This window comes from Oncorhynchus mykiss, chromosome 5 (genome assembly GCF_057628025.1).
Source record: "Oncorhynchus mykiss isolate SJ-2025 chromosome 5, ASM5762802v1, whole genome shotgun sequence".
Classification (NCBI taxonomy): domain Eukaryota; kingdom Metazoa; phylum Chordata; class Actinopteri; order Salmoniformes; family Salmonidae; genus Oncorhynchus; species Oncorhynchus mykiss.
This window is the reverse complement of record NC_143026.1, coordinates 41,199,328-41,213,827: the sequence shown is the minus strand read 5'-3', so window position 1 is coordinate 41,213,827 and position 14,500 is coordinate 41,199,328. Positions and strand designations below refer to the sequence as shown.

The 14,500-nt window shown below is 45.1% G+C and overlaps 1 protein-coding gene across 4 annotated transcripts in view; it reads left to right on the top strand.

Annotated features, from left to right (window-relative positions):
- Nucleotide 1: 1 nt before the first annotated feature.
- Nucleotides 2–14,500, top strand: part of LOC110522943 (phosphatidylinositol 4-kinase alpha) — a 43,345-nt gene continuing 28,846 nt past the window's right edge. For all 4 annotated transcript variants that reach the window (XM_090234841.1, XM_090234839.1, XM_090234840.1 and 1 more), the window contains exons 1-15: nt 2–601; nt 6,567–6,683; nt 6,880–6,973; nt 7,067–7,228; nt 7,431–7,693; nt 7,919–7,985; nt 9,770–9,918; nt 10,030–10,095; nt 10,191–10,287; nt 10,783–10,974; nt 11,092–11,192; nt 11,336–11,595; nt 11,703–11,798; nt 12,029–12,212; nt 12,322–12,422. In XM_090234841.1, the coding sequence (XP_090090967.1) occupies nt 503–601; nt 6,567–6,683; nt 6,880–6,973; nt 7,067–7,228; nt 7,431–7,693; nt 7,919–7,985; nt 9,770–9,918; nt 10,030–10,095; nt 10,191–10,287; nt 10,783–10,974; nt 11,092–11,192; nt 11,336–11,595; nt 11,703–11,798; nt 12,029–12,212; nt 12,322–12,422 (2,048 nt within the window). In that variant the 5' untranslated portion in view covers nt 2–502. The remainder of the gene's footprint in view (nt 602–6,566; nt 6,684–6,879; nt 6,974–7,066; nt 7,229–7,430; nt 7,694–7,918; nt 7,986–9,769; nt 9,919–10,029; nt 10,096–10,190; nt 10,288–10,782; nt 10,975–11,091; nt 11,193–11,335; nt 11,596–11,702; nt 11,799–12,028; nt 12,213–12,321; nt 12,423–14,500) is intronic.

Genomic DNA, 14,500 nt, shown 5'->3' with positions numbered 1-14,500 from the left:
GATGATTGAGTCTGTTTTGCCTCTTATGACAGGGTGATTTTTAAAGTGTTTTGGGCATCTTACAGCTGAAGTATTGTTTGCAGACCATAATACCATAGAATAAGATAACAGGAGTAGTTATCGTCAAGGTCCTAAAGCTGCATCCTCCCACATCAAGATGTTTGTGTGACCACATGAGCCTTCAAACCTATTGTTTACAATCCCCTATTAATTGTCAACCCAACTGGAACATTTTACATTTAATTAATCTTATATAATTCTTCAATTTCTGGTTCTCAGCAGACATGATTTGAGAAACATTCGAGTTCTCAAATTGTTTGACTTCAAAACCTTGATCATTGCTTACCATTAACAACGCATTTTTCTAATGACCTTGTACTGCGCCGTATGAACTCACGTGCTCGCCGTAGTTGTTGGTGTCCGCTATCTAGTTAGCTTGCCCCCTTCGCAGCGGTAAGCGCTGTAAAATGTTCTTACTACTTGTTTGTGTTGAATTATAAAAATGTCTGCGAAAGCAACAGGAACCAGAGGGTTTTATTTCAATACTGTCTTGTCCTTGGCGCGTTCTTTGGCCGCACACCGCCCTGCACCAATAGATAAGGTGAGTATGAATGATTTAAAAGCATTAGTGAGCTAATGCTAGCTAAGTTGGCTATTAGGTTCGGTTAACATTACATGTGTACCTTGTTGCTATATGTACATGGCTAACTCATAGTGATGTGCGATGCTATCGAGACCAGCTACTAGCTAGCTACTCGTTTTCCATAAGCTACACAGCTGTTGGAGAAACAGTTTACTAACTTAGCTAGCTATGTTAGTCATTCATTCTCAAACAAGGCCCTTGCTTTGGCTTGTCATTCCACATCGGAGCACGATACAACAAGGCAGTTTTACACATTGGGCTAGTTCGTTTTGCATGACCCGGTGCCCAGGAGGATGAAGATTGCATTTAAGGACCAATGGAAAGGTCTAAGATGACCAAACTCCGCCTACCCGGAGCACCGTGCCTTGCAAAACGAACTAGCCCATACTGACAACCTAGTTTAATAACTAGCAAACAATTTGCTAGGTACGCTTTTAGCTGTCTGTCGATGATATGGTCGATTGTCATTCCATCAGAATGAGGAAGTTAGTATAGCCATTAGTTATCAAGCTAGCTGTCAAACCTGTCAAATGAGTTAACGCCCCCATTTATTTGTCAACATTGGTCATTGATTGATTTACTATTTACTTGAACGTGCTGAATTCTTTATTTCAACCATACGGTTTATGATTTCAACAGACGTAATTTGCCTTATTTCACATATCACAGTCATATAAAACCAACAACATGATTTGGGGTGTGTTGTATTGCGTGGCTAATTATTCAGCGGTTGGCAGGAAAGCTGCGTGGGAGGAACTGTCAGCCAAACTCTATTAAAAAACTGGAAGTCATCAATAGTGGCAAGGTATAACAAAACACAACCATATCTCCCATCTATGAAATGGATGGTTGTGTAAAAATGTTTTACTGCAAAAGTGGTTAAATTGATGGCACCACCCCTTAACTCAAACAGTGCAGAATAATGCCAGGCTGGAGGGGGGAGTGGCCACAAATGTATGTAACCCAATATTACAAGCTCTAATATTGCTCAAATTTGTTATACAAGTAGTCAGCTGTCTGCCCTACACACATAAATAGCATTATACCTGTAAACAGACAGATACAATAGGCGGAAATATAAAGTCATTATGGTAAATGTAATCTTTTTGCACTCATTCAGTGCTGTATGGTCATGCCTGGAAATAATGCATACAGTTGGAAATGTGTTGATGTTATGGCTATTGTAATAGGCTCTACGGAAAACAAGTGGGCTCAGACATAGAAATAAAAACTTTTCGGGTCCAAGGTTCCTTAAGTGATTTTGTATCTATAGCCCCTAGTCTTGCGATTAAGTCAAAGGGCCAATCACAGATTACCTTGTATTTTTTGCTTCAAATCCAATATGGCTGCCGTTATAACAGTTGCTGGAGGTTAAACCACCTGTAAATAGGAATTTAGTAAATTTAGCATTTTTGTTTAGAATTGTGTACAACAGTCATGCCTATAAAGACTGTTGGTTTGAATATAAGTAGCCCTTGTTCATTTTGTATTGTTTTGTTCTTGTTTGAATTGTTTGAATAGCTGAAGCCAACTAGTTTTCCAATATGTGTTCATGTTTTAATCTCATTCACACACTTACAGCATATCAACAATGGGCAATTCCACCTAAATATAGTAACAAGCACACATTAGCAATCGTAATACAACAGGCAGCTACTCTAGTAGTGTATAAATACAGCTCTTTTCCCCAATAAAACTAATTGTGCAAGGTTGATTCAACGTCTTTGAGCTGACCAGGTCATGAGTGTGTCCTTAAAGGATGAGGAGACAATGTAGTCAGTGGTGGTTATAGTTCTGTGGCCTGACCAGTAGTGGTTGTAGTTCTGGGGCTTGACCAGTAGTCAGTGAGGGTTGTAGTTCTGGGGCCTCACCAGTAGCCAGTGGTGGTTGTAGTTCTGGGGCCTGACCAGTAGCCAGTGGTGGTTGTAGTTCTGGGGCCTGACCAGTAGTGGTTGTAGTTCTGGGGCCTGACCAGTAGTCAGTGGTGGTTGTAGTTCTGGGGCCTGACTAGTAGTCAGTGGTGGTTGTAGTTCTGGGGCCTGACTAGTAGTCAGTGGTGGTTGTAGTTCTGGGGCTTGACCAGTAGTCAGTGGTGGTTGTAGTTCTGGGGCCTGACTAGTAGTCAGTGGTGGTTGTAGTTCTGGGGCTTGACCAGTAGTCAGTGGTGGTTGTAGTTCTGGGGCCTGACCAGTAGTGGTTGTAGTTCTGGGGCCTGACCAGTAGTGGTTGTAGTTCTGGGGCCTGACCAGTAGTGGTTGTAGTTCTGGGGCCTGACCAGTAGTGGTTGTAGTTCTGGGGCCTGACCAGTAGTGGTTGTAGTTCTGGGGCCTGACCAGTAGTGGTTGTAGTTCTGGGGCCTGACCAGTAGTGGTTGTAGTTCTGGGGCCTGACCAGTAGTGGTTGTAGTTCTGGGGCCTGACCAGTAGTGGTTGTAGTTCTGGGGCCTGACCAGTAGCCAGTAGTGGTTGTAGTTCTGGGGCTTGACCAGTAGCCAGTGGTGGTTGTAGTTCTGGGGCCTGACTAGTAGCCAGTGGTGGTTGTAGTTCTGGGGCCTGATGAGTTTACACAGCTAACTGGTCATTCTGGGCAATCTGCAGCAACGTTAGTATCCTTCCTGTATGACTGGTGGGATTTTGGGGCTGTGGGCTACATTTTTACAAATGTATTAAAAATGAAAATCTTAAATCTCTTGGGTCAATAAGTTGTCTCTTTGTTATGGCAAGCCTAAATAAGTTCCGGAGTAAAAATGTGCTTTACAAGCCATATAATAAGTTGCATGAACTCTCTCTGTGTTCAATAATGGTGTTTAACAGGATTTTTTGAATGACTACCTCAACTCTGTACCCCACACCAGAGTTTCTGAACAATGTGACTGGGAAGATTTTAATTTACCAGACAATTTGAGAAATTTACCGGACATCCGTATGCATTCGATTCTGAAGTAGGGCAGCCAGGGCCATCAATAAACAAGTGATATTGGCCAAATGAGACACATTTACGTGTCCTTAAAAACAGCATATAAAAAATTACCAAAACACCATTCCTTGTGTTTCGATATGTAGCATACTTTGGGGGGGTTTTACTTTCCTAAAACAATAATTGTCCACATCACGGTTCAGGTGTCAGAGATTTGAGCACTACATGCATCAGAGCATTGCATGCATACAGTCCCATAGGAAAGTATTCAGACCCCTTAACTTTTTCCACATTTTGTTACGTTACAGCCCATATTCTAAAATGAATTAAATAAAAACTTCAGTAATCGACACAAAATACCCAATAATGGCAAAGTGAAAACAACATTTTTAGAAATGTTTGCTAATTTATTAAAAATAAAATACGAAAATAGCTTATTTACATAAGTATTCAGACCCTTTGCTATGAGACTCAATTGAGCTCAGGTGCATTTTGTTTCCATTGATCATCCTTGAGATGTTTCTGCAACTTGCTTGGAGTACACCTGTGGTAAATTCAATTGATTGGACATGATTTGGAAAGGCTCACACCTGTCTATATAAGGTCCAACAGTTGACAGTGCATGTCAGAGCAATAACCAAGCCATGAGGTCAAAGGAATTGTCCGTCAAGGCACAAAACTGGGGAAAGGTACCAAAAAATGTCTGCAGCATTGAAGGTCCTCAAGAACACAGTGGCCTCCATCATTCTTAAATGTAGGAAGTTTGGAACCACCAAGACTCTTCCTAGAGTTGGTCGCCCGGCCAAACGGCGCAATCAGGGGAGAAGGGCCTTGGTCAGGGAGAGCGTTGGGCTAGTAACCGAAAGGTTGCAAGTTCGAATCCCGAGCTGACACGGTACAAATCTGTCGTTCTGCCCCTGAACAAGGCAGTTCCTAGGACGCCATTGAAAACTGACTTGCCTAGTTAAATAAAGGGAAAATAACATTTAAAAAACCCAATGGTCACTGACAGAGCTCTAGAGTTCCTCTGTGGAGATGGGAGAACCTTCCAGAAGGACAACCATCTCTGCAGCGCTACACCAATCAGGCCTTTATGGTAGTGACCAGACAGAAGCCACTCTTCAGTAAAAGGCACCTAAAAGACTCTCAGACCATGAGAAACAGGATTCTCTGGTCTGATGAATCCAAGATTGAACTCGCTGGCCTGAATGCAAAGTATCACTTCTGAAGGAAACCTGGTACCGTCCCTACGGTGAAGCATGATGGTGGCAGCATCATGCTGTAGGGATGTTTTTCAGCGGCAGGTACTGAGAGACTAGTCAGGATTGAGGCATAGATGAACAGAGCAAATACAGAGAGATCCTTGATGAAAACCTGCTCAGGGCCTCCGACTGGGGCGAAGGTTCACCTTCCAACAGGACAACGACCCTAAGCACACAGCCAAGACAATGCAGGAGTGGCTTCAGGACAAGTGTCTCTGAATATTCTTGAGTTGCCAAGCCAGAGCCCGGACTTGAACCCGATCGAACATCTTTGGAGAGATGTGAAAATAGTTGTGCAGCAACACTCCCCATCCAACCTGATAGAGGTTTGTGCAGTAGACAGGACTTGTACATTATCACAGCATATTAGCTATATGCCTTGCCTGACAATGTTGTTCTTCTCAGAGCATATTTTATTTAAAAACTCAAGCTTTGATAGCAAAATATATTTAGTTTAGAGCCTGAAACCAACTTTTTGGTCCACCAGCCAATGTGGCAGGTAGAAGAAAAACAATTCTATCAGCCAAATAATCTTTTTTTTTAAATAATCTTTTGCCATAATTACACTAAAAACGGATGAGCATGCTTTGTAATGTAACTGCTGCTGACCTCACAACGGCAGTCAAGCACCCAAGCTAACTGGCTAAAGTTGGCTAGCTTGCTAGCTACTTCCAGTCACAAATGAGAGAACACCTCAGTCACTGTTTTTCTCACTCAGGCAGAGCTGGTAAAGCTGTTTTCATGTTATCTAGAACGTTAGTGACTGTAACTGTGCTGCTGGCAACAATTTAAACTTTTTTTTTTATTGCAGAAAAGCCTGTGTTTGGAGGATATATTGGTACGTGTGTTGTTATTCTCCAAACACCGGCTTCAAGGGCATTATCACTTATACTATTTCATCCTTCCACAAGATATAGTCCCGACACAAATCAAGGGTTGCTACCTGAGCCGGCTGGTCGTTCTTACTTTCGGTTCGGTTGCCAGAGACGCCGACCCTATCGGTCAGTCTTTTTGTTCTTTATCTATGGACGTGACCCACTCGTTCGTTCTAAATGTTCTATTGCCACACTGACTGGCAACGTTATTATCCCTTGCTTACTATCTGGCCAACTACGGCAACTTAGTCACCCAAACAGTGCAGCCAGAATAACAACAAAGTAGCAGCATTTGCATATTTTTAAGCTGTTTTCTAGTGACATTTATTTGGATATATCCATACAAATTATGCTGATTCATGATTTCGACTGCCTGAGAAAAGCTGCCTGTCTGTCTGTTTCATCCAGACTCGTTCATTACTATGGGACAGCTGGACATCAATTTGAATATTGAAACAATGTTGCAAATGTCGGAGAGACAGACAGCTAGGTTTATACACATCTCTGCTGTTGAAAACTAAATGTTAGTCTGAAAGAAATGTGAGATAATGTTTAGATGCTTTTCATAGTGGCGATCAAGAGCATAAATTGCCTGGCTGGGCTGATGAGAAAGTGGATTGCACAGTCAGATGGAACAGAGTAAATAGGCATTTTAACTGCGTAGCTTTAGCCGGTGGAAACATGTGGAATAGACACCGGCTGGAATGCTGTTTTAACCAATCATCATCCAGGATTTGACCCACCGGTTGAATAACTGCGATATAGGGCAAGATACTATATTTGTTTTATCCCCTATTGGTGGCGGTTAGGACTGATGGACTGACTAGTTAGCAAAATACAAGCTACGTTTGCTGTTCATCTCTGTTTCAGGTCCAGAAGCTACAATGCATGTGTCCAGTAGATTTCAGAGGGGTGTTCCAGCTGGACGAGAGGAGGAGGGATGCGGTCATAGCTCTGGGCATCTTCCTGGTCGAGTCGGACCTACAGGTAGATTGAACTGAAGCAGCTAGGCCTACTCTGTTAATGGTTGTGTTTTTATAATGCTTTAAATGGGATGGATGTTCCTTGAGTCCCTGACCATGTCAGACCAATAACTGGCTACTATCTCAGCACCCCGTGTGCCCCCCTTAGCTGTTTAGTGGCTTTTGCTCGAGTGTTTTGCGATTTTATGTTTTTATTGCAGCACAAAGACGCTATCATCCCCTACCTGTTGGGGCTGCTGAAGGGACTTCCCAGAGTTCAATGGATCGAAGAAAGCTCTGGAAGCAAGGGACTTGGTAAGGAATGAGATGCAAGCATTTGTCTGTCTCACGGCATTCAGTATGAATTCATCCTGTGACTGGTTGATGGTCTATCTTCCTGTCCTACAGAGATCCTGCCGGTAGCAGAGAACTTCTGCTTCTGTCTGGGCACTCTTCTATCTGACGTTGCCCAGCGAGATAACACCTTGCGAGGACAGATCCTGGAGGCCATCATGGACATAATGCAGGTCCTGCTGGACATCTGCCTGGACCCAGAGAGCCATGATAAAGGTACCAGCATGCTCTCTATGTCACCATTTCACTTTCAACAGTGTTTAATGAAAATGTTCCAGGTTAGTTGTTGAGTTCATTTCTCTTGTCCTCCTCACAAACGTTGTGATATACGTAGATGGACACAGAAAGAGCATAGAATGAAAAAAGCAGCTGTTCACCTGTCTGTCTCTTTCTCTCACCCCTCTCCCTTCCTCCATAGAATACCTGTGCCGGTACACTGTGCCCTGCCTGTTGGGCGTGGCCCGGGCCTTCGGTCGCTATAGCAACACAGAGGAGCCCCTGCTGTCCAAGCTATTCCCGCGGGCGGGAGCCCCGCTGCTGTCCGGTGCCGAGGAGGCTGACCCGTCACGACGGCGCTCCTTCAACGACTTCCGCTCCATCATGCCGGCCTCGCTGCTCACAGTTTGTCAGGGAGACACCATCAGGCGCAAAGGAAGCTCCGTGTCCAGCATATCACAGCAGGTACTATTACCATACTATACCAACACTACTACCATCACTACTGCTTCACCATAGTACTGTCATTACTGCTCATTGTGTGTCAGGGAGACACCATAAGACGCAAGGGCTCCTCTGTTACTATTTCTATTTCAGTACAGAGAATACGTCTGTACTACCATACCCTGCCACTAGAGGTCAAAGGAGTCTCGTATTTGAAATGTCTGAAAATGTTATTTTCTTCTGTAGGCCAGTCCAGAGCGAGCAGGACTGACCCTCAGCTGCCCAGTTGATCCGTCTGCACAGTACTTTGAAGGTGAGGAAATATAAGAAAAGCAATATACACTGCTCAAAAAAATAAAGGGAACACTAAAATAACACATCCTATGAAATATTCTTAAATACTTTTTTCTTTACATAGTTGAATGTGCTGACAACAAAATCACACAAAAATGATCAATGGAAATCAAATTTATCAACCCATGGAGGTCTGGATATGGAGTCACACTCAAAATTAAAGTGGAAAACCACACTACAGGCTGATCCAACTTTGATGTAATGTCCTTAAAACAAGTCAAAATGAGGCTCAGTAGTGTGTGTGGCCTCCACGTGCCTGTATGACCTCCCTACAACATCTGGGCATGCTCCTGATGAGGTGGCAGATGGTCTCCTGAGGGATCTCCTCCCAGACCTGGACTAAAGCATCCGCCAACTCTTGGACAGTCTGTTGTGCAACGTGGCGTTGGTGGATGGAGCGAGACATGATGTCCCAGATGTGCTCAATTGGATTCAGGTCTGGGGAACGGGCAGGCCAGTCCATAGCATCAATGCCTTACTCTTGCAGGAACTGCTGACACACTCCAGCCACATGAGGTCTAGCATTGTCTTGTATTAGGAGGAACCCAGGGCCAACCGCACCAGCATATGGTCTCACAAGGGTCTGAGGATCTCATCTCTGTACCTAATGGCAGTCAGGCTACCTCTGGCGAGCACATGGAGGGCTGTGCGGCCCCCCAAAGAAATGCCACCCCACACCATGACTGACCCACTGCCAAACCAGTCATGCTGGAGGATGTTGCAGGCAGCAGAACGTTCTCCACGGCGTCTCCAGGCTGTCACATGTGCTCAGTGTGAACCTGCTTTCATCTGTGAAGAGCACAGGGCACCAGTGGCGAATTTGCCAATATTGGTGTTCTCTGGCAAATGCCAAACGTCCTGCACGGTGTTGGGCTGTAAGCACAACCCCCACCTGTGGACGTTGAGCCCTCATACCACCCTCATGGAGTCTGTTTCTGACCGTTTGAGCAGACATGCACATTTGTGGCCTGCTGGAGGTCGTTTTGCAGGGCTCTGGCAGTGCTCCTCCTTGCACAAATGCGGAGGTAGTGGTCCTGCTGCTGGGTTGTTGCCCGCCTACGGCCTCCTCCACATCTCCTGATGTACTGGCCTGTCTCCTGGTAGCGCCTCCATGCTCTGGACACTACGCTGACAGACACAGCAAACCTTCTTGCCACAGCTCGCATTAATGTCCCATCCTGGATGAGCTGCACTACCTGAGCCACTTGTGTGGGTTGTAGACACCGTCTCATGCTACCACTAGAGTGAAAGCACCGGCAGCATTCAAAAGTGACCAAAACATCAGCCAGGAAGTATAGGAACTGAGAAGTGGTCTGTGGTCACCACCTGCAGAACCACTCCTTTATTGGGGGTGTCTTGCTAATTGCCTATAAATTCCACCTGTTGTCTATTCCATTTGCACAACAGCATGTGACATTTATTGTCAATCAGTGTTGCTTCCTAAGTGGACAATTTGATTTCACAGAAGTGTGATTGACTTGGAGTTACATTGTGTTGTTTAAGTGTTCCCTTTATTTATTTTTTGAGCAGTGTATTTCGGAAGTATTTCAGTTGATTTAGTAGCCCACGTCTCACTTTTTGACTGATACTTTTCTCATTATATATCACTCTCTCTCTCACCCTCCCTCTCACTCTCCCTTCCTCTCTCTCTCTATCCCTCTCTCTGTCACCCTCCCTTCCTCTCTCTCACTCCATCTCACCCTCTCTCTATCCCTCTCTATCTCTTTCTTTCTTTCCCCCCAGGCTCCTATCTCCCTGATGGTAGTGCTGTGGACCCAGACTATTACTTCTCCACCATCAGTTCTAGTTTTTCTGTGTCTCCTCTGTTCACGGGCAGTGCCCAGGGAGAGTTTGACGTCCCTCTGGACATTCTGCGCCAGCTCCTCAACATGGTCAGTACATGTGTAGATTCGGGTTGGATAGAACTGTGGAATCGGGTTGGATAGAACTGTGGAATCGTTTTTTCAGAATTAATTTCTAAGTGATCTGTTTGTCTTGTGCAGGTTGAGCAGTTTGTCGCTGAATCCTTTCTGAAAACACTGGATGACACCTTGCAGGAACTTCTGGAGGTAGGTTCATTTCCCCTCTATTTGAATGAAAGCACTTTCCTGTGGAGCCCTCAAGATAGATGTTACATCATGTTTGTTATGTTCTCTCCCTGTAGTTGAACCCAGGTATGCACCTGCACTACAGGACCTTCAGTGATCCTCTGTATGTGACCATCTTCAAGATGCTCAGAGACACGCTGTACAACCTGAAAGGTAACAACCCCACTGGTCTCTCACACAAACCTTTTTAAAGGGGGAAATCTGCAGTTGCTACATCCATTTTTGGACCTATACATGAATGATATGTACCCATATCTTATAAGTGCCTCCTGAACTCAACTGTCGTACCCCATCAGAACTCAAAAGATAAGTTGGTTGTAAGCAAACACTATACAGCCTCAAAACATGGTTACAATTATCATTTTGATTTCATGCATGAAATCATTTTGTGAATTTGAGAGTGGTTACATTTCTCCAGTCCAGTCCCTCAGCTGTTTAGCAAAACCAGTGTTGTTGTTTGAACGGCAGATTGCCCCTTTAACCTGACCCTAACCTTTAGCCTAACCTAACCCATCTCTAATATACAGAAAGCCTCTTGATATGACCTGATTTGCTATTGTTCAGAATCAGTTCAGCGGTCTGTTTGCTGCACGTGTTTCTGACTGTTCCACGAGCGTGTTATTGATGTTGGTGTGGCGGTGTTCCCAGACCTGCAGACGGGCTATGTGAAGGAGGTTCATGACTTTGTCCTGGAGCAGTTCAGTAGTAGCCAGTCAGAGCTGCAGAGGATCCTACATGATGTAGATCACCTCCACAGTGAGCTGAGTCCTCTGAAGCTACGCTGCCAGGCGAACGCTGCCTGCGTCGACCTCATGGTCTGGGCCGTCACTGAGGAGCAGGGTAAGGCTGCTCCCCCCTCCCCCGTGCGCATGCCTTGAAAAGCGGGGGCAAAAAATTGGGTCATTCATTTGGAATGAACGCAAACCGACTGTTGTTCATGCGTTTTGCTTTGATCAGGAGCTGAGAACCTGTGTACCAAGCTGTCGGAAAAGCTGCAGTCCAAGACGTCCAGTAAAGTTATCATCGCTCACATGCCCCTGCTCATCTGCTGTCTACAGGTAGGTTCTGCAATGCCGACAGTGGTTCCCTCCGAGTCGCTTCCTGTTTTTATCTGTCTTCACAATATTGTGTTGAAGAGAATGCCAATCAATGCCAATCAATCATACCTAATAAGAATGTTCCTGGGTGTGTTTGTGTGTAGGGTCTGGGTCGTCTGTGTGAGCGGTTCCCGGTGGTGGCCCACTCTGTCACCATGTCTCTCAGAGACTTCCTGGTGGTCCCCTCTCCTGTCCTAGTCAAGTTGTACAAGTACCACAGCCAGTACACCACAGGGACCGGCGAGGTCAAGATCCACGTGACCAATGAGCACTCCCAGTCTACGTTCAGTGCTCACGCTAATAAGAAGAGCCAGCCCTCCATGTACGAACAGCTCCGAGACATCTCCATAGACAACATCTGCAGGTGAGGAAAATACTTTTGTTTTCAGAGAAGAGAAATATGAGCAACGTTTGCGCCTTTCATTCGCCGCTGTCACCAAATATGCGGTCTGTTTCTTTCCTTTCTCTCAGCTGTCTGAAGGCTGGTCTGACTATGGACAGTGTTATAGTGGAGGCTTTCCTAGCCAGCCTGTCCAACCGTCTCTACATCTCTCAGGAGAATGACAAGTAAGTCTATCTGACCCCAACATCACCTCTTGCTTTACTTATGAGCAGGCTGTACTACCTCTGAGAAATAACTCTCAATGTTAGCTAGTGAACCTCAGGTGACCTGCCTAGACAGACTGTCCTGCAGTGATTGATAGGAGCTCTAACCAATCCCCATCTCTGTGGCAATGACTGGCAGCCCCTCTGACCAACCGTATGTCTCCCACTTCCCCCCCCCCCCCTCCCCCCAGAGAGGCCCACTTGATCCCAGACCACACCATCAGAGCCCTGGGTCACATCGCGGTGGCTCTGAGGGACACACCCCGCGTCATGGAGCCCATCCTGCAGATCCTACAGCAGAAGTTCTGCCAGCCGCCGTCACAGCTAGACGTACTCATTATAGATCAGCTGGGATGCATGGTCATCACTGGGAATGTGAGGCGCTCACACACTCGCTCCTGTCTTTTTATACTCATTCCTTCTTCCCTCTCTCCCCTTTGCAATACATCCCTCAGCAAACACATTGTTTTCTCTCACCTCACAGCAATATATCTACCAGGAGGTGTGGAACCTGTTCCAGCAGATCAGTGTGAAGGCCTCCTCTATGGTCTACTCCACCAAGGACTACAAGGACCACGGATACAGGTGTCCTCAGCCCCTAAACCTTTACCCCCTATCCTCAGTAGCCAACCATGACTATAGGAGCTAGGGCTTCAGAGGGACCAGAAATCTTCCAATACGTTATATCAAACAAACAAAAAAGATCAAGAAGACAACAGAAAACATGATATCTTCTGTAGTTGGTCCGTTGTGGTTGTAGTGAAGGAGGAGCGATGCTTTTTGATGACATCATGAATGAATCAAACAGGCCTGGCCACGCTTCGGGCTGCCGCACACACACAGAGTCAGAACCGGCACGGACACGACATGTGACACACAGCATAAAATAATGTGACCGGCAAAACAAAAAAATCACATTGACCACGTTTACATGCGCACAGTATTTCGGATAGTAGCTCATATCCCGCTTAAGGTCTTATTCGGGATAAGCTGTTTACATGCACTTTTGATATCCCGCTCACTAGTATCCCTGTAACCATGAATAAACAGAACATTCCTCATTTAAGATCATCAGGTTTAAATGGAATCGTAACTGACATCTGGACACTGACTGTAGGTCTATAACCTCTCTCATGTAGTGTAATATAATATTAAATCCTGCAGAATTATGCATTTCTTGCAGTAAAATGATACACCAAATGTTGATTTAGTCTCGGGAACAGGAGTGGAGAAATATGCTTTCTTTCAGCGTCTCTTGAGAGAATGTGGGTGTCACGTGTTGTCTTGGACACTGTTATGCAAGCAGACAGTATTTCAACCACATAAAATATGCACCCAAGACGAACTGAACTGTCTTATCAGAAACGTGTTTCATCGATTTTCTCAGCTTTTCATTTCCTTAAAACCGGTCAAACTGTTGACATTTTGCACAGGTCCATTCTTTCCTCTGTTGTGGAGTTATTGACTTTTCTCCCCGGTTTCCTAAACGAAACCGACAACTTTACCGGTGTCAGCTAGATTACTAATGCATTCATTCTATTGATGTAAGACATTATGGTGAGCACTGCTTTATTTAGTCTTCTGGGGCAACAAGTTATGACCGAAGAGAATCTGCATGTATCTATGTAACAAACAAATAGCCTACCAAATGTTGGAAATTATAAGCAAAAACGTATTTAAATTAGGCGTGAAAGTAGCATAACCCAGTAGGTCAGCGTCCCCCTAACTCGGTGCACGTTTTGGTTTTTGCCCTAGCATTACAGCCGTGTAGTACTCCCAACAAGCAGGTAGCCTACTTTCTGAAGGGATTTGATTGACAATCCGGTGAGAACATCATCACACGACACCCGTGATATGTGAAACTGAGCAGACTGCGAAAAACAACAGTAAACAGAATAAGATGTTTACATGCCACGGTATCCCGTCTAAGATCAACATATCCCAGCTATCTTATCCGGGTTTCTCATGACCCGGATACAAGCTTTTCCAGGTTATGGTAAATGGGATATGATTTGTAGGGTGCCGTCTTTCGGATGGGACGTTAAACGGGTGTCCTGACTCTTTGTGGTCACTTAAAGATTCCATGGCACTTATCATAAGTGTAAGGGTGTTAACCCCGGTGTCCTGGCTAAATTCCCAATCTGGCTCTCATACCATCATGGTCACTTAATCATCCCCCGTTTCTAATTGGCTCATTCATCCCGCCTCCACTCCCCTGTAACTATTCCCCAAGTCGTTGCTGTAAATGAGTGTGGAGGGGTTAATACTGTTTTTAATTATGTTTATATGCGTCAATTCCAAAAAATAATATTGGGATATTGGTGTGCGTGTAAACGTGGTTACTGTTTACACAACCTATGATAGCCTAACACCACTGTCACCAATAGAGACAACAACAGTGTCACATCAAAGGTGACAGGCTCGTTGTGCTGGAAGGACAGCGTCCGTAATACCTGTGCACTCCAGTTTTGGTCAAACACATAGACACGGCTGATAGACAGACGACAGAAGTCACACACAGCATCAAATAATGTTAAAGAATAAGCAGCCCATTCACTCCAGTAGGCCCCACCCAATCAGAACAATGCAAAAGGCCTTCTGTCCAGCTTCTGAAGGCCTAGCCAATGGCTGGCTGAACTAGTTAGATTGTTCTACCCAGAGAC